The sequence below is a fragment of the Oryx dammah genome, unplaced genomic scaffold (genome assembly GCF_014754425.2).
Source record: "Oryx dammah isolate SB20612 unplaced genomic scaffold, SCBI_Odam_1.1 HiC_scaffold_26, whole genome shotgun sequence".
In the NCBI taxonomy this organism is placed as follows: domain Eukaryota; kingdom Metazoa; phylum Chordata; class Mammalia; order Artiodactyla; family Bovidae; genus Oryx; species Oryx dammah.
The window spans coordinates 73,537,699-73,557,836 of NW_024070210.1; the positions used below are offsets into that span (position 1 = coordinate 73,537,699).

General features: G+C 42.2%; 1 protein-coding gene across 1 annotated transcript in view; it reads left to right on the forward strand.

Annotated features, from left to right (window-relative positions):
• RYR3 (ryanodine receptor 3) overlaps positions 1–20,138 on the forward strand; it is a 573,948-nt gene that overhangs the window by 396,777 nt on the left and 157,033 nt on the right. Inside the window, exons 37-38 of the mRNA XM_040227012.1 lie at positions 3,270–3,372; positions 4,170–4,307. Of these exons, the coding sequence (XP_040082946.1) occupies positions 3,270–3,372; positions 4,170–4,307 (241 nt within the window). The remainder of the gene's footprint in view (positions 1–3,269; positions 3,373–4,169; positions 4,308–20,138) is intronic.

Here is a 20,138-nt window from a genome sequence, read left to right on the forward strand (position 1 = left end):
TTGTGTGGAGAACAGACTCTCAGCACGTGGGCATCAGTAGATGTGGGTGCAGTAGTTGCGTCTCACAGGCTTAGTTGCTTCGCAGCATGTGGAATCTTCCCAACCAGGAATTGAACCTGTGTCCTCTGTATTGTCAGGTGGATTCTTGACCTCTGGACCACCAGGGAAGTCCTGCCTCTAGTTATTACTTCAGTGCCTCCAGATATTTACCAACCAGGGTCATAGGTCTGTGGAAAAATTTAGACATCAAGGAATCTGAGTGTTAGCTTTATTTTTTTTTTCACCAAATTTTCATTAATTTCTAATAGTAGTTCTTCCAATTATTGTTGTAGGCAGCAAAGCAAATACTTGACTTTGTCACCCACAGAGGTTGTATATTTTTTCATATGGTATCACAGTGGTTCTAATACTTGGTAATATCATTTACATTCATCACTGCTTCAAGGTCACAGTGGGTATGAGGGCTGCCCCTAGATCTTTTTGTCTAATGAACTAATAAATAAGTATATATGTTACTATATCACAAATATGTTTTTTATGATCTTGATGATTAGATTTCATTATACGTGTTTCTCTTTGTAATCCCTTATATTTTATTTTAGGTATTTAAAATGTTAATTTGAGAAAAACATCCATGAGTTTCACCAGACTGTCCAAGTAGGACATGCATGCTTGGTAACCCAATTGTGTCTGACTTTTTGCAACCCCACAAACTATAGCCTGCCAGGCTCCTCTGTCCATGAAATTTTCCAGGCAAGAATACTGGAGTGGGTTGCCATTTTCTATTCCAAGGGATCTTCCCAACACAGGAATAGAACCTGCATCTCTTGCATCTCTTGAATTGGCAGGCAGAGTCTTTTCCAGTGAATCACTGGGGAAGTGAGGGTAGTCCATGGCACAGAAACAGTGAAACATCTCTGACATAAAATTGTAAAGGAAAGGATGATAGGCTGGCTTCAAAACATAAAACTGACATGTCAAAAAAATTATGTAAAGACAATTAAAAGCTCACTAAAAACTGGGAAATGTATTTGGAATTGCAACCCCATGGCCGATAGCCTACCAGGCTCCTCCATCCATGGGATTTTCCAGGCAAGAGTACTGGAGTGGATTGCCGTTTCCTTCTCCAGAAATGTATATTACCAAGAGATAGTAACCTATAGCGATGTGCAAAACACTTGCCAATTAATTTTTAAAAGATAATCACACAACAGAAAAATGGAGGAAGAACATGGATGGGAAATTTATAAATGATGAGATAAAAATAGTCCTTCTATGTGAAAAAATAGTTCAACCTCACCAATTAAATGCAAATTAAAGCAACAGGGATATGACATTTTTTACTCATTAGACTGGAAAATATTTGAAAATATGTGAACTCTCATTACTGTAATGGAGTTGGCAAAGTAATACACACTCTTGTATAAATCTGGTAATAATGCAAACTGTTGTGAGCTTTCTGGAGAGCAATCTGGCAATTCATATCAAAAGCCATTAAAATGTACAAACCTTTTGATCCAGGCATTTTGCTTCTATGAGTTTATCCTAAGAAAGTGAACAGAGATGTAAACAAAAATTCCATAAAAGGAAATTCAAACTGACTTTATTTACAGGGGTAAAAAATGAAAGCAACTGAGATATTTCAGAGCAGATCATTAATTTTACATACATTTTATATAAATCACTGTTCATCCTTGTGATGAAATGCAGTGCACCTGTAAGAGATCAGGGTAAGAACATTTTTAAGTGCTTGAGATAAATTAAGTTGAAAAATTGAGTTTCAAAAAAGTAGAGTTAGATTGTAATCTCAATCTGCCTATATAAAGATATTAACTAAAATATTAACGGCAGCTATCTCAGTGGGGAGATCTCAGTAAATTTTCTTCTTTAGCTAATCAAGTTCTGTATTACCTTTATAACCAGAAAAAAGGAAAAGCTACTTTTATTTTTTTAGCAACTCACAGTTTATGGCTTTATTTCATTAGTGTATTATTTACGTCTTTGTATTCTCATGACCCATCTCTCCAAAGATCATTTAAAATGCATGCCCTGAATGCATGACTTTCTTCTCAGAATCATGCATTCCTTCTTAAAGGCAGGGATTAGAGCCATAGTCACCAAAATAGTTATTCCAAAGAAGGAGGGTAGAGACAATATTTTGGTGATGTAAAGCAATATTGCTAGAATATTTTCTTTTCCTTTTTTTGCATTTGTAGTGGGGTGCCCCCCCCATTGTTAAGGTTTGATTAACACAGAACATTGTATAGCTTAAGGTGTACAACCATAATCACTTGATATCTGTCTATATTGTAGAAGGATCATCACAGTAATTTTAGTTAACATCTATCACCTCACATAGTTATGAATTATTTTTCTTATGATGAAAACTTTTAAGATCTATTCTCCCAGAGAGGGAAGGAGAGAGCAGGACAAATTGAGAAAGTTGCACTGAAAGGCACACTACTACACGTAAACTAGATAAGGATGAGATGGTCAGATGGCATCACTAACTCAGTGGACATGAGTGTGAGCAAACTCCACGAGATAGTAAAGGACAGGGAAGCCTGGCGTGCTGCAGTCCATGGGGTCACAAAGAGTCAGACACAGCCTGGCAGCTGAACAACAAGGAATCAGAGAGAGAGAAAAACTGAGTATATTTTGTACTTCTTTTTTAACTATGTGTATGTTGCCAAATTAAATTAATAAGAATTAATAGGAAAAAATAAAATAGATAGCTAGTGGGAAGCTGCTGTGTAACACAGGGAGCTCAGCTCAGTGCCCTGTGATGACATAGAGGGGTGTGATGGGGGTGTAGGAGTGAGGTGGGAAGAAGGCTCAGAAGAGGGGGGACATATGTGTACTTATGGCTGATTCTTCTTGCTGTACAGCAGAAACCAACACAACATTGTAAAGTAATTATACTCCAATTTAAAATTTAGAAAAGATCTACTATCTTAGCAGTTTTCATGCACAGTGTTGTTATATTACAGCCCCAGACTTACTCATCTCATAACTGGAAGTTTGTGCACTTTTTAAAAATATTTTTAACTTTTTTTTATTGAAGTATGGTTGATTTACAATGTTTCAGGTGTACAGCAAAGTGATTCAGTTATAAAAAGCTATTTTTAAATGTTGGCTATCTTTACACACACACAAAATCAAGTTAAATAAAGTTTGCAAAGAATGTTAGGTGTCTAAGGTTGGATCTGAGTTCTTTAGACAGACATTGAGAACCAACTAGCCAATCTTTTTCGCCACCCCCCACCAAGATCAACATGCTTCTTAACTTTCAACTGGGGGAGAACTGCCCATGCCCAGAAGAAATCCGGGAAGAGCTGTATGACTTCCATGAGGACCTTCTCCTTCACTGCGGTGAGCTTCCAGATAAAAGCTTTATCCAAGACAAGGCTATTCATGGTTCCTTGGTTAGAAGTTCATGGGGGGTTGTAAAGTTAGTTTCTCTTTAAAATGATAGTGATAATTGTCCAAGAAATGATTCTTTCCAAACTATTTGGGTCAGAGAAGATATAGGACATCATCCTGGAATAATACATGACTGAAACTCCTTCTGTCTACAAGAAATGTTGCTGAGATCTAAGACGGGGGCTGGGTCTCTGAAGAAGGAAAGAAAAGAACAGATCTTTATATAAACCTCACCCAATTTATCTCAAGTTAGATAGCTGGGACTCTCTTCCCAGGTGAACCAAGATTCTGATCACCTTTGCGTTTTAGCTTCTGCAATGAAATGAGTATGACCATACCTGCCCTTAAGGATTCTAAACCAGCCATTTCTACTCTGATGTGTATCTGCTGGTTTTAAGTGCCCATCAGCAATTGTGCTGCTTTTGAGAGCTATGTGGATAACAGATGAATTTTTCATTTGAAGTAACAGGTTGTTAACTGTTTCTTTCTAAATACTCTGGAGCCCATTTGAGATATGGGTTAGAAAAAATTAAGTCTTGGGATTGAAATTACTTTATGTTTTTGTACACAAAAAATTATCATTTAAAAAGTTAGCCAAAAGACATGTAGATGAATATTTATAGGAGGCTGCCTATAGTATATTTAGAAAGTTCCAAAGGATGGAAAGCAATGTTTCTATGTTCTTTCAATTATCTGGTGGCTTTGTGTACTGTTTGAGGTTGTCCCTCTTTCTGTGGCTTGCTTAGGGGTTCCCCTGGAAGAAGAGGAAGAGGAGGAAGAGGATACCTCCTGGACTGGAAAATTCTGTGCCTTGGTGCAGAGAATCAAAGGCCCTCCCAAGCCAGAGAAGGAGCAACCAACGGAGGAAGAAGAGAGATGCCCTAGTAAGTTCCCATCCCTTTCGATCATGGTGCTCCCAACCCAGGGCTCTTCCAAGCCATAATTAAAGTGAAAGTGTTAGTTGCTCAGTCGTGTCCACCTCTTTGCCACCCCATGGACTGTAGCCTGCCATGGGATTCTCCAGGCAAGAATACTGGAGTGGCTTGCCATTCCCTTCTTCAGGTGATCTTCCTGACCCAGGGATCAAACTCGGGTCTCCTGAATTGCAGGGAGATAGGTTACCATCTGAGCCACCAGGGAAGCCCCTAGTTAAGGTAATGAAATTCCTAAACATATATTGTGGGATGGAGAAGGGCTGCTTAGCTTCCAGGAAGCATCTGGGCATTCTGTTATAATTGGTGCTCTTTATGCTCTCTATTTGGGGGTCTGCTTTCCTTCTGACTTAAGGAGCTTACTCTCAGAGTCTTCTGAAAGGGATCAATTGCTTGGTAGGTCTGCTCTTGTCCGTCTACTTTTAAATGCCTGATACCTGAACACAGATTTCTGTTTTTCTTTCTTTTACATTTTCATAGTCTTCCTCTTGTAACCCTCATTGTTCTTGTCATTTTTGTTTGTGGTTCCTTTGCATTGAAAATTGCCCCATACTGTCTGAGCTACCAGGGAAGCCCCTTAGCAATCAAAGGGAATAGGTTGTGGAGTTTGGAGCAGGGGAGTCTGTTTTCGTTTGGGGGCTATGATTTTCCTAATACCACACCCTAGAGGACTTGGACCTTCTATCTTTCAACTTTCCTGAGCCTTGTTCAAATCATTTCTCTAATCCTTATAGTACAGATAATTATTACCATTGAAACTATTCCCATTTTGAAACAAGATCATTGTTTGTAGTACAAGACAGTTTACTGTCCATAAACTATTTATACTTCAAGAGGAAGATTGTCTGCATATTATCATCAGTCTGCCCTGTACTATGAAATTATGCAAATATTTTACTTGTCTAAAGAAGAAGAAATTTTCCAGGTTTAATGTAGTTGTCTTATTCTCTGTTCCTATCCATCTTAGAACATGCTTTCAAATTATAGACTAGAGCAATAGACTGTCAAGATATGATCAGTTTTTCTGAAAACACTACTTTGGGGTTCATACATCTTATTGCCCTTTCTATTGACCTTCCATCTTTGTCAGACTATCTCTGAAGGGAAAGAATCATCCCCATTTATCAGGAGAAGTGTTGAAGCCTCAAAAGAGTGTCTGACGTACTTGGCAGCAGTTGTACTGGCAACCCTTGATCAGTCCTGTTTCTCACTATGGAGGAGGGGAGGTCTTTGGTGAGAACATGCCAGCATGATTCAAAGGTTCAGAAAAGTGAGCTTAGAGTTCCTTTGTGGTTACTGCCAAAGCAGAACTAATAATAGACTGAACTGACCCACTTACCCGCAGAGAGTCTGTTTTTAAAATGGATGTTCTTTCTAAGACAATATGTCACGACCAGGGGTCCTCCAAGGCAACCACTTCATGTTAGGTAAATAGAGTCAGTTAGATTAGCCCACTTGATTCTGAAGTCTCCCTAACTCTAAGAATGGTTTTCAAGCTCCAAGGACTACAGTGTTTAGCATTTGCTACCCCGGGATTCAGGCAGAAAGATTATGTTGTATCTGTTCTGGCAGGACATGTGGAACAACCTGAAAGGCCGCTCCAGCATAAAACTCCATGGTTCACCCCACACTTCTTCCCTTCCACAAGGAGCATTATGAGAGGTTCAAACTTTGTGTCATAAGTCTCCTCTCCTGCCCTCCTGGCCAAGCATGTCTGGTTGTCAGTATATGGGTTCCCTGCCAGGTGTTCCAGGGACACAAAGCTCCTCAATCAGGGCTGACTTTTTAAAAGAAAATCTTGGAGATGGTTTTACTGCCATATTTCCCCCAAGATTGTTTTTTACTTGATTGAATGGAAATGATGGTTCTGAATACATACCCAGTTGCCATAAAGGATTCTAATCCTTTAAAATACTGGTAACGTCACCCATGTTGCTTATGATTTCCCTTACCTTGTATTTGATAAAATATTAAAAGTTTAGATGATGAAAATAGCATGCTAGGGTGAACTGACAATTCCCAAAATACTTCATATGTATTAGTTTACTGCTGTTAGTTTTTGTCACTCTTCCATTGTGTAGTTGATGAACATAAGACTCAGAAGAGTTAAAGGATACTTATTCTTTCCACCGTTACCTGGTTCTAGAATTTCCAGGTGCTTGATGTCAACAGCCCAAGGTAAGCACAATGAGTAAAGCTGTGACTTGATCGAGGTCTTCCGACTCTGATTCCACACTCTTTCCATCATCCAATGAAGCTTCCCATAGAATTTATCAGCAGATATATTAACATGATGAGCCCCCAACCTACATATTACATACAGAATGCCTTCTTGAAACCATCATCTTTTTATCTTGCTTATTGTATCTGTGAGGTAACTCACTTCTGTGACTCACTGTTTTGTGTAGGAATCTGAACCCAACAGAGGTCAGAATTTTAACATCAAAAAATTGACCCAACCAAAGATCTGGACTCGGGCTTTTCAGGGTAGGTGGTGCAATTTCTCCTCTTTGAGCAATTGATGTTGGCCTGATAACCTGCAGGGGAAACTCAACATTTAGGAAAGAGGAAGAACAGTGTCCTGAAACCCATAAGAATGCTGCTAGCTGGTTCAGTGTTAAAGGGATTTGCCCAAAGTAATTGCAACCCATACTGTGATAGAAGTTGCTACAATCTTATCAAAAAATTATATGATAATGAAGAGGTTAAGAAAAATAGTAGCAGCCCACCATACAAAGTAGCATTTTTTTTTTAATATCCCAATCCAGCAGGTTGTCCAGAAACTCTTTTGCCTGTTAGTTGGAGGCCAGTGCTTCTGAGAAACACACTACAATTTAAGTAGAGTTTCCTTGAATTTAAATTTGTAACCACTGAGTTTTTCCTCCAGAAAAGGCCAACCAGCTCTTTCTGCTAACTTCTAAATTTAAAAAAATAAAAGTCACTTGTCGCTTCACAACTTAAAACGGTGCCTTCCTGACCTCTGTCATTCACTGAGTGCTTTCCCTATGGCAGGTTTTCACACTGTCTTCTCTCTGCAAAGAAAGCTGCTGCCTCTATCAGCTCTCACCCAATCACTGAATAACCTGAGGTCCCCAGCCCCAGATTCTCCCCCGCCTACATGCTGCAGCCTTTTCTCATGCTGAGGAGGGAAAACAGTCTACTGTTCACCCCCAGAATAAATCCTGGACCCCAGCACAGATATACACAAAGTAAGATAATTTAGCAGTAGGTGTATCTGTGGTGCTCAGGCAGTGTTTCTAAGCCTCCTTAGATTCTCTCCAATCAGCTTCTCCCTGAGACATACACACACACATACGTCCTTCAGGAAGTCTTTTTTTTTTCCTCCTCATCCTCCATCTCCCTGCCCCTGCCACATTGTTACAATTTTTCTAATAGGACATGTGTCATCCGGGCATGACACAAATTTCTAACATTGCCATGTGTCTAAAAGGGCAATGTCAGGAAAGTCATGCCACCTTAGGTGAAGAATTTTTTACTGGGACTTAGTACAGAGACCATATCTTACTCGTTTCTACATTCGCCTCATCAGCACAAATCTTTTCCACCTCTAATACATGTTAACCATTTGAGATTACAAAGATGAAGAAAATGTGGCCCTTACAGACAAAGGTGGAAGTGGGTGTGGACAGTCAAACTCCATATAGCCTGAGGTCGGGTGTGCTATGGCACAGAAGAAAGTACAGATAAGGGACGGAAGGTGGCCAAAGGAGGAGAGTGAAAACTCCATAAAGATTATAAATTGGTAGAAGAAAAAGCAAGAGAGTTCCAGAAAAAAACATCTATTTATGATTTATTGACTATGCCAAAGCCTTTGACTGTGTGGATCAAAATAAACTGTGGAAATTCTGAGAGAGATGGGAATACCAGACCACCTGACCTGCCTCTTAAGAAATCTGTATGCAGGTCAGGAAGCAACAATTAGAACTGGACATGGAACAACAGATTGGTTCCAAATAGGAAAAGGAGTACGTCAAGGCTGTATACTGTCACCCTGCTTATTTAACTTCTATGCAGAGTACATCATGACAAACGATGGGCTGGAAGAAGCACAAGCTGGAATCAAGATTGCCGGGAGAAATGCCAATAACCTCAGATATGCAGATGACACCACCCTTATGGCAGAAAGTGAAGAGGAACTAAAAAGCCTCTTGATGAAAGTGAAAGAAGAGAGTGAAAAAGTTGGCTTAAAGCTCAACATTCAGAAAATGAAGATCATGGCATCCGGTCCCATCACTTCATGGAAATAGATGTGGAAACAGTGTCAGACTTTATTTTTGGGGGCTCCAGAATCACTGCAGATGGTGACTGCAGCCATGAAATTAAAAGACGCTTACTTCTTGGAAGAAAAGTTATCACCAACCTAGATAGTATATTCAAAAGCAGAGACATTACTTTGCCGACTAAGGTCCATCTAGTCAAGGCTATGGTTTTTGCAGTGGTCATGTATGGATGTGAGAGTTGGACTGTGAAGAAGGCTGAGCACCCAATAATTGATGCTTTTGAACTGTGGTGTTGGAGAAGACTCTTGAGAGCCCCTTGGACTGCAAGGAGATCCAACCAGTCCATTCTGAAGGAGATCAACCCTGGGATTTCTTTGGAAGCAATGATGCTAAAGCTGAAACTCCAGTATTTTGGCCACCTCATGCAAAGAGTTGACTCATTGGAAAAGACTCTGATGCTGGGAGGGATTGGGGGCAGAAGGAGAAGGGGACGACAGAGGATGAGATGGCTGGATGGCATCACTCACTCGATGGACGTGAGTCTGAGTGAACTCCGGGCGTTGGTGATGGACAGGGAGGCCTGGCGTGCTGAGATTCATGGGGTCGCAAAGAGTCGGACACGACTGAGCAACTGAACTGAAGAGGGAAAAGTATTTTTGATGAAAGGAGCTACTTCCACAAAGCCCAGAGGCAAAAAAAAAAAAAATCATATTCCAAGAGTGGCAGTGAATTGAGATTGGCTGAATTGTAAAAGGAATAGAATGAGGAAGTGTAGGAAAGGCAGGGTGTATTACAGCAGTGTGTCCTGAAAACTCCAGTGGTTCACAGTCTCAGAGTGTGACATGTTGTTGACACCATGTATTTTATACTACTTGGCCTTACAGCTGCCAGGAGGGAGGGGCTGACACTTACGTGGTGTACCCACTGTGTCCTGAGTGTTGCCCTGGCACTTCTTTGAGTATTACCTCATTTAATTCTCCCAACAAAAATAAGCAGTCAACAATGTTATTCCTATTTTACAATTGAAGAAACTGATGTAAAGACAGGTTAAATAACTTTCCAGAGTCACACGAAGGATAGCATATAAATTCAAATCTTTGTTTATCCCACAGCAAACAACCAGATATAGTGGCAGCCAGGTTCCCGTTTTGTACACGAGGCAGCTAAGCCTGAGAGAAGCGAAGTAATGTGGACAAGGTTCTTGCAACAAGTGAAAAAGAGGCCAAGATGAGAATCACGCTCCAAATCAGGGCGCCTGATTTTTGAGAACTGTGCAGGGATGCTGTGGGGGTGGGTGGGAGAGGGCAGGGGAGGATGGAGAAGCTCAGAGATCCAGGATGCATGGCCAGGAGCTTGCCTCAGTTCAGTTCAGTTCAGTCACTCAGTCATGTCTGACTCTTTGTGACCCCATGAATCGCAGCACGCCAGGCCTCCCTGTCCATCACCAACTCCCAGAGTTCACTCAGACTCACATCCATCGAGTCAGTGATGCCATCCAGCCATCTCATCCTCTGTCGTCCCCTTCTTCTCGGGCCCCCAATCCCTCCCAGCATCAGAGTCTTTTCCAATGAGTCAACTCTTAGCATGAGGTGGCCAAAGTACTGGAGCTTCAGCTTTAGCGTCATTCCCGCCAAAGAAATCCCAGGGCTGATCTCCTTCCGAATGGACTGGTTGGATCTCCTTGCAGTCCAAGGGACTCTCAAGAGTCTTCTCCAACACCACAGTTCAAAAGCATCAATTCTTTGGTGCTCAGCCTTCTTCACAGTCCAACTCTCACATCCATACATGACCACAGGAAAAACCATAGCCTTGACTAGATGGACCTCAGTTGGCAAAGTAATGTCTCTGCTTTTGAATATACTATCTAGGTTGGTGATAACTTTTCTTCCAAGGAGTAAGCGTCTTTTAATTTCATGGCTGCAGTCACCATCTGCAGTGATTTTGGAGCCCCCCAAAATAAAGTCTGACACTGTTTCCACTGTTTCCCCATCTATTTCCCATGAAGTGATGGGACCAGATGCCATGATCTTCGTTTTCTGAATGTTGAGCTTTAAGCCAACTTTTTCACTCTCCTCTTTCACTTTCATCAAGAGGCTTTTTAGATCCTCTTCACTTTCTGCCATAAGGGTGGTGTCATCTGCATATCTGAGGTTATTGATATTTCTCCCGGCAATCTTGATTCCAGCTTGTGCTTCTTCCAGTCCAGCGTTTCTCATGATGCAGTCTGCATATAAGTTAAATAAGCAGGGTGACAATATACAGCCTTGACGTACTCCTTTTCCTATTTGGAACCAGTCTGTTGTTCCATGTCCAGTTCTAATTGTTGCTTCCTGACCTGCATATAGGTTTCTCAAGAGGCAGGTCAGGTGGTCTGGTATGCCCATTACTTTCAGAATTTTCTACAGTTTATTGTGATCCACACAGTCAAAAGCTTTGGCATAGTCAATAAAGCAGAAATAGATGCTTTTCTGGAACTCTCTTGCTTTTTCCATGATCCAGCGGATGTTGGCAATTTGATCTCTGGTTCCTCTGCCTTTTCTAAAACCAGCTTGAACATCAGGGAGTTCACGGTTCACATATTGCTGAAGCCTGGCTTGGAGAATTTTGAGCATTACTTTACTGGCATGTGAGATGAGTGCAATTGTGTGGTAGTTTGAGCATTCTTTGGCATTGCCTTTCTTTGGGACTGGAATGAAAACGGACCTTTTCCAGTCCTGTGGCCACTGCTGAGTTTTCCAAATTTGCTGGCATATTGAGTACAGCACTTTCACAGCATCATCTTTCAGGATTTGAAATAGCTCAACTGGAATTCCATCACCTCCACTAGCTTTGTTTGTAGTGATGCTTTCTAAGGCCCACTTGACTTCACATTCCAGTATGTCTGGCTCTAGATGAGTGATCACACCATCATGATTATCTTGGTCATGAAGATCTTTTTTGTACAGTTCTGTGTATTCTTGCCACCTCTTCTTAATATCTTCTGCTTCTGTTAGGTCCATACCATTTCTGTCCTTTATCGAGACCATCTTTGCATGAAATGTTCCCTTGGTATGTCTAATTTTCTTGAAGAGATCTCTAGTCTTTCCCATTCTGTTCTTTTCCTCTATTTCTTTGCATTGATCACTGAGGAAGACTTTCTTATCTCTTCTTGCTATTCTTTGGAACTCTGCATTCAGATGCTTATATCTTTCCTTTTCTCCTTTGCTTTTCGCCTCTCTTCTTTTCACAGCTATTTGTAAGGCCTCCCCAGACAGCCATTTTGCTTTTTTGCATTTCTTTTCCATGGGGATGGTCTTGATCCCTGTCTCCTGTACAATGTCACAAACCTAATTCCATAGTTCATCAGGCACTCTATCTATCAGATCTAGGCCCTTAAATCTATTTCTCACTTCCACTGTATAATCATAAGGGATTTGATTTAGGTCATACCTGAATGGTCTAGCGGTTTTCCCTGCTGCTGCTGCTAAGTCACTTCAGTCATGTCCGACTCTGTGCGACCCCATAGACGGCAGCCTACCAGGCTCCCCCGTCCCTGGGATTCTCCAGGCAAGAACACTGGAGTGGGTTGCCATTTCCTTCTCCAATGCATGAAAGTGAAAAGTGAAAGGGAAGTCACTCAGTCGTGTCCAACTCTTCACGACCCCATGGACCGCAGCCTACCAGGCTCCTCTGTCCATGGGATTTTCCAAGCAAGAGTACTGGAATGGGGTGCCATCGCCTTCAATTTAAGTCTGAATTTGGTAATAAGGAGTTCATGATCTGAGCCACAGTCAGCTCCTGGTCTTGTTTTTATTGACTGTATAGAGCTTCTCCATCTTTGACTACAAAGAATGTAATCAGTCTGATTTCAGTGTTGACCATCTGGTGATGTCTATGTGTAGAGTCTTCTCTTGTGTTGTTGGAAGAGGGTGTTTGCTATGACCAGTGCATTTTCTTGGCAAAACTCTATTAGTCTTTGCTCTGCTTCATTCCACATTCCAAGGCCAAATTTGCCTGTTACTCCAGGTGTTTCTTGACTTCCTACTTTTGCATTCCAGTCTCCTATAATGAAAAGGACATCTTTTTTAGGTGTTAGTTCTAAAAGGTCTTTTAGGTCTTCATAGAACCATTCAACTTCAGCTTCTTCAGCGTTACTGGTTGGGGCATAGACTTGGATTACCGTGATATTGAATGGTTTGCCTTGGAAATGAACAGAGATCATTCTGTCATTTTTGAGATTGCATCCAAGTACTGCATTTCAGACTCTTTTGTTGACCATGATGGCTACTCCATTTCTTCTGGGGGATTCCTGCCCACAGTAGTAGATATAATGGTCATCTGAGTTAAATTCACTCATTCCAGTCCATTTTAGTTCGCTGATTCCTAGAATGTCGACGTTCACTCTTGCCATCTCTTGTTTGACCACTTCCAATTTGCCTTGATTCATGAACCTGACTTTCTAGGTTCCTATGCAATATTGCTCTTTATAGCATCGGACCTTGCTTCTACCACCAGTCACACCCACAATTGTGTATTGTTTTTGCTTTGGCTCCATCCCTTCATTCTTTCTGGAGTTATTTATCCACTGATCTCCAGAAGCATATTGGGCACCTACTGACCTGGGGAGTTCCTCTTTCAGTATCCTATCATTTTGCCTCTTCATACTGTTCATGGGGTTCTCAAGACAAGAATACTGAAGTGGTTTGACATTCCCTTCTCCAGTGGACCACATTCTGTCAGACCTCTCCACCATGACCCGCCCATCTTGGGTTGCCCTGCGGGCACAGCTTGGTTTCATTGAGTTAGACAAGGCTGTGGTCCGAGTGTGATTATATTGACTAGTTTTCTGTGAGTATGGTTTCAGTGTGTCTGCCCTCTGATGCCCTCTTGCAACGCCTACCATCCTATTTGGGTTTCTCTTGCCTTGGGCGTGTGGTATCTCTTCACGGCTGCTCCAGCAAAGCACAGCCGCTGCTCCTTACCTTGGAGGAGGGGTATCTCTTCATCACCGCCCTTCCTGACCTTCAATGTGGGATAGCTCCTCTAGGCCCTCCTGTGCCTGCACAGCCACCGCTCCTTGGGCGTGGGGTGGCTCCTCCCGGCTGCCACCCATGGCCTTAGTCGCGGGGTCACTCCTCCCAGCTGTCCCCCCTGACCTCGGACACAGGGTGACTCCTCCCGGCCGCCGCCCCTGACCTCGGACGCGAGGTGGCTCCTCTCGGCCGTTCCTGTGCCCGTCGCAGCCTGGCACTCTCGGCCACTGCCCTTGACCTCTGACGTGGGGTAACTCCTCTTGGCCGCCACCCTTCCGGCATGGGGTCCTCCCCGCTTCTGCCCCTGACTTTGGACATGGGGTAGCTCCTCTCGGCCACACTTAGTGCGCTGGTCGCAGCCGTTAGGCTTGCCTCAGCATCAGTTTATTCTCCACACCAAATAGACATAGACACTAAAATAAAAGCAATTTGATTACCTTCGCAACAGGGTAAAGACAGAGACCCCAGGTCCCTGAGTCTTTTGCTGTCCCATCTGTGTCCCATCTTCATTCCAGGGCTTTCAGGGGCTTCCCTCCGTAGCACATCAGCAAACATCATCTGTTCTCTCTGTGCTCTCTTCCCTGTTGTCATCATCGGTCATTTAATCGCCTGAATGTTTTCGAGAAAGTGATTATGAGGCTGGTTGACTGATTTCAAAAACAACAGGCTAATTATCTCCATATGATGGATGAGACCCCAGGAGGCTGTGGAGATGGGCTGGCAGAAGTGCAGTCTCATGGATGGTTTGTGAGGCTGCCTCTGATGGGAAGGGGTGTCTGGCCATCTGGGGAAATGGTCCTGGGAGTGACACAGTTGCTTCACAAGTGGGGAGGCTCTAGCCAAGGTAGAAAACCACTGAGAGAGGGAAACAGATTTAGCAGAAATAGTCAAACACCAGGAGACTGTCCACACACGACCAGCCCTGAGAGCCAAGGTCAAGGGCATCCAGACCAGGGGGACTGGGAGTTTTGTGGGGTCCAATTGTGCAGAGACGGGAGAGGCTCATCTCTTGTATAGCCCTAACTCCCACGCTGCCTCAGCCTATAGACCATCTATAGACAGGAACCTTGGTTTGTTTATTAAATTGTAGTGCTTCTTTGCCTAAATAAAAAGTAAAGCAAGGATTAGTCTAACAACAGCAATCAGTGTTGGGGAAACTTAATTCCTACCACATCTGTCTTTTCTGTTCTTACTTTGATGATCTGGAGAGTTAAGTGATGATTCAGGTACCACATTTAGCACAGAGTCAGACTCACAAGAAGTTCTTAGCAAACATTGGCTACTACTGTTGTGATGAGAAATAGAGTATTCTAGCAAGCTGCCTAAACTTTTACCCTTATTTCCCAGACAGGGAAGCCAAAAGAGAAGGAAACAAGTGTGCATGTCTACAAATTAAATATAGTGCTGAGATGAAGGAGAGCTGGGTGCTTTCTTAGATGTTCAGCTGCTTGCTTTCTTAGATGTTCAGCTGCTTGCCATAGAGCCTGGGGAGGCAGAGGAGTGGGAGAGTTGCACATCACATGCCTCTGGGGGTCTGACAGCCAGTGCCTGTCCATTGGGCCCTGAGGACACAACATAAACAGAGCGGTTCTTACTTGTCAGTGGGGAACAATGTCCAGTTGTCTTTGCAGGCTTTGCTTTTCAGGTTTTCAGAGCCTTGCAGCCTTACTCTCTGGGATCTCTATAGAATCCTTGTTCTACTGAAATGAGGCGAATGATACCAAGTGCACAGCCCAAGCCAGAGAGGCACCAGGAAAGCTCAGAGAAATTGTTGTTTAGTTATTAAATTGTGTCTGACTCTTTTGCGACCCCATGGACTGTAGGCTCCACTGTCCATGGGATTTCCCAGGCAGGAATACTGGGGTGGATTGCCATTTCCTTCTCCAGGGGATCTTCCTGACCCAGGGATCAAACCTGCACCTCCTACAATAGCATGCAGATTCTTTACTGATGAGCCACCTGGGAAACTCCAGAGATAGTAGCATTATGAATTTTCCAGATCTCCTTGAAATGTATGGATTTAACTTTCTCTCTGACCTTTTCTGCTAAGAGGTCGTAGGTATTTGGCCACTTTATAACACAGAGCAGACTTTCAGCCCAGAGGAAGCTCTGGAGCATGGAGCACAGAGGGCATGACACTCTCCCTAGTAAATCTTCCCAACTAAATCTAGCGGGTTTTATTGTGCCATCTGACCCCTGACACAGGAAGGGCTCTTTCTCCACCAGCAATCAGGACAGTCATCAGAAAGGCCATCAAGTTGCCACAGCTCATCTTCTCGATGTGAGTGATTAGCGATGTGCGGTGATGCTTTGATAATGGCCACTTCTTCACCAGGGTCGGTAACCCCTGGCATTTAAAGATTTTATTTCCTCAGTCTCAGATTTTACTATTAGCAAGTGCAAGCTGGGTAACATCGTGATAAGGCTGGCTGGCATTAAAATTCACTGGTAAAATTCTTAGTGCTTATCACTTTAACTCAATGAAGACATAGGTGTTCATTTCACCATTTTAATAAATTAGGACAACCCTTTCAAGAACTCGGTGGGTTGGATAGACACAGAATTGTAGAATATTAAGCCACAAGTGGCTTGACTTCATACAAGTGGACAGAGCCACAGAGAGGTAAAGCCTCTGGACCGAGGTCACCCAGGCAGAGCAGGGACAAAGTACCCAGCACTCTCGTCACCAGACGACACAGTCATTCATTCTCTTCAACATGGATTTTATATTGGTCACTTCATTTTATTGGTGGAGAATCTGAGCCTCTGGGAAAACGACTAATCTGCCCAGCTCCGAGTCAGTTAGAAAAAGAGCTAAAGCTTTATAATTTTCAGGGTTTATTTCTGAATCCATTTTGGAGTTTATGAAGAGAGCATCTAAGCAGTATAACATGAATTTAAAGCATTAATAAAGATAACTATTTTTCTGAATTTTATGACGCTATTGAGAGTAAGCAGCACTAAGATGGTAACATAGATGGGTTTAGATTCCAGCAGGCAAGGTTTGATTCCCAGCTCTGTCATCTACTGCTTATGATATTAAGCAAATTTATGAACCTTTTCTGGTTTAGTTTTCTTGTCTGTAAAAAGAGAATAATAATAGTTCCTTTCTCACAGGGTAGGAGAAGGGAATATAAGAATTCAGTAAAGCGGTGCTCAGTTTAATGTTCTGGTACTTAGAAGTTGGTATACCTTTCAGCTCTTGCAGTGAATATAAAAGGTATAGTTCATACATAAGAACTTCACTTCCATGGTTATCATTTCTGGTGCTTTCAGTAAAAAAAGAACAGAAAACCCAATTCAGATGGAGTAGCTGATAAAGGAATTTTATGACTGGTGTATCAGGAGGTGATGGCCCCAGTCCTTTTGTTGAATTAATTCCTTGGCCCTGCTCACCTCCACAGCCACCATGGTGACTGCATTTCTGGGCCTCATCCATGAACAACATTGTTCGGGGGAATGGTGAGAAGGTTTCTTCTACTCTGGTATTCAAGGCAAGAATGCTGAGATCACTTTTGACTGGAGAACTTGATCAGGGGTCAACTGTTGAACCAATGGGTGTGACCTAGAAAATAACATGTGCTGGTGACTTTGTCACCAGAGCCACATTTGGAGGAGGCTTGGGTCCTTTCACAGAGGAACATGGCCATGAGGTAGAGAGGCAGATATCTGTACAAAAGCAGGGTTCTGTTAAGGAAGAAGGGTCAAATAGATGCTGACTCGGTGGTCAGGAATATTCAATATGCCATGATGGCCATCACCTACAGCATCTTTCATTTATTCAGTGGTTAGTGTTGAGATGTATGCAGCTCTGCACTTGATGTTCAGAAAGGGAGTAGAGGCCAAAAAGCTGTGTTACAGGAACTAGAGAATGTGCTGTCTGTAACATGTATGTGTTATCTAATGGGCCGTTGTGGTTCTGTGGTGAGTACTTTCTGCGTTTAGTGTCATTCGCGTTTGACACAAGCCCTGGGCCAGATCCAGACAGTCTTCACTTGTGTCAGCAACGTTGTCATTTATTTACTCCAGTTGCCTCAGCAAAAACTTCGAAAACTAGCTCTCTTTCAGGTCTGATGTCTGTAGTGCTTGCTCACTGAAATGCTCCAGTCTGATTTGAATCTTCAGAAAAGGAATCAAATATCCTCAACCCAGGACTTTCTATCCATGAGACTATGTCAGTTTCCTGAACTGCTGTAACAAATTAAAAATTTGGTGGTTTAAGGGCTTCCCTTGTGGCTCAGATGGTAAAGAATCCACCTGCAATGCAGGAGACCTGGGTTCGATCCCTGGGTTGGGAAGATCCCCTGGAGAAGGGAAAGGCTACCCACTCCAGTATACTGGCCTGGAGAATTCCATGGACTGTATAATCCATGGGGTTGCAAAGAGTCAGACACGACTGAGCGACTTTCAGTTTCACTTTTGGTGGCTTAAAACAGCACAAATTCATTACCACCCAGCTCTAGAGGTCGTAAGTTTAAAATGAGTTAGTAGCATTACAGTTCTTCTAAGGAGAATCCATTTCTTGCCTTTCCCAATATTGAAAGGCTGCCTGTATTTTTGACTAGTGGCCCTCCAGCAGAGATACCAGTCCAGCCTCTGCTTCTGTCATCACAGGTCCTTCTCTGACTGTTAACCCTCCTGCCTCCCTCTTATAAGGACCCTTGTGATTACATTGAGCCCACCCAGATTAGTCTTCCCATCTCAAGATCTTTAACGTAATCACATCTACAAAGCATCTTTGACATGTCAGGCAACAAGGTCACAGGTTCTGAGAATTCAGAGCTGAACATCTTAGCAGTGGGGTGGAGGGACCTTATTCAGCCTACCTCAGGGAGGAAGAAAGCAGAGGTCGAAATACACTTGTTCTTTCCACTTGAAATTGATCTACCACCTGTAATGCCTCCAGAACGTTTGCAGCATACCACAAGCTGACTTTTAATCACCTAGAATTTAAAAATAAGTCTATGTAATTTAGAGGTGCATAATTATTTTTCTTTTCCCATTGTAAGTGTGAGCATTATAAATTGCTTTCTAAGTTAACTAAGTACAGTGCAGTTTTGTTGGCTCCCTCTCCACAATGTAATCAGAATACTTTTTCTTCCAAACTGACCCAGGTTTAGGAGCACACTCAAAGAAATGTCACACCAGCCTAGGCTTGGGAATATGTAAGATGTTGGGATTTGCTTTGCCAGTGGCCAATATCTGCTCTTTGATATTAAGCATGCACCTCATTGCTTGATGGCCAGCTGGACTGTGGTCTAAATTTAGGGATAAAAAGATTCTTTCCAGACCTCTGAAGCCTAAAACTTTAAACCTGTACCTTGAGAATAAATGACCTTTCTCTTATTATAGTTGGCACTGCAAAGCTGGTAATTTGACCATTTAGAAAAGAGTTATACCAAGGATGATGGGTGACTCCCTAGAGAATTTTCTTGCAAGTTTCACAGAATAATGGACTTGAGATTCTGAGGTTCAATAGCTAGTTATAAAGTGACAAGTGGAAGGAAATAAGCAGCCTACCAATAAATACTGGGCTCCCAAACTAATATATTAAACCTAGGTCTAATTTGAAGACACTCTAATCCTTTCTTCTTATATGGAGTATCTGACTAGTCGAGAAATCAAGTAGTGAAGTAGCTGTTTTTCTTTTAGACTATCTTTCAGTCATCAAATCTCCCTAAACAATACAGTGCCTTGGAAATATTTCCACTCTGAGTTAACCTGAGCAATCATTTAAAATGTGGCTTCTAGATTATATACTTGATATAATTGCCTGAATGTGACTATCCCTAATTACACTAATTACAACAGTGGAGTGCAAGTCAGATAGTTAATAATTTCATAAATGAAGCCATTTATAATCATCAAGGAAACCACGCGTATACATCTAGCTTCCCAAAGGCATTCTGTTTCATAGGAGCTGATTTTATTTCTCATCAGAAAAGCAAGAGCTTGGTTCCATATCTTCCTTTCTTCTTACTTTTTGAAAAAAAGCACTATAGCTTTTTAAAAAGCCCATGAGCTGAACCATCCAGTGCACTTGACAAGGCCTTCTTGGAGCAGATAAATCGGTGGATAAAAATCCTACGATTGCAACCAGGACTGCGGAAGCAACTTCATCACATGGTAGGGAGGTTCTGAGTGGAGCAGTTGGACGTCTGTGCACATGTGGGAGACGTAAGAGGGGCCCAAACGTGAAGGCAAATGGCAGATTGACCTCTTCACCTCACTTTGTGTTTTGCCTGGAGCCTCACCCCTTTCAGGAGGTGTGTTTCTTTTCTCTCTCTCTCTCTCCCTCCCTTTTTTTTTTTGTAGTTTCAACAATTTTATCTTCAATTGATTAACCATATTATGTTAGTTTCAAGTGTACAGAAAAATAATTCAGTCATACATACACAAGTATCTATTCTTTTCAGACTCTTACCCCATGTAAGTTTTTACGGAATATTGAGCAGAGTTCCCTGAGCTATACGGTAGGTGTTTGTTTATCTATTTTAAATATAGCAGTGTATATACTTGTCAATCCAAAA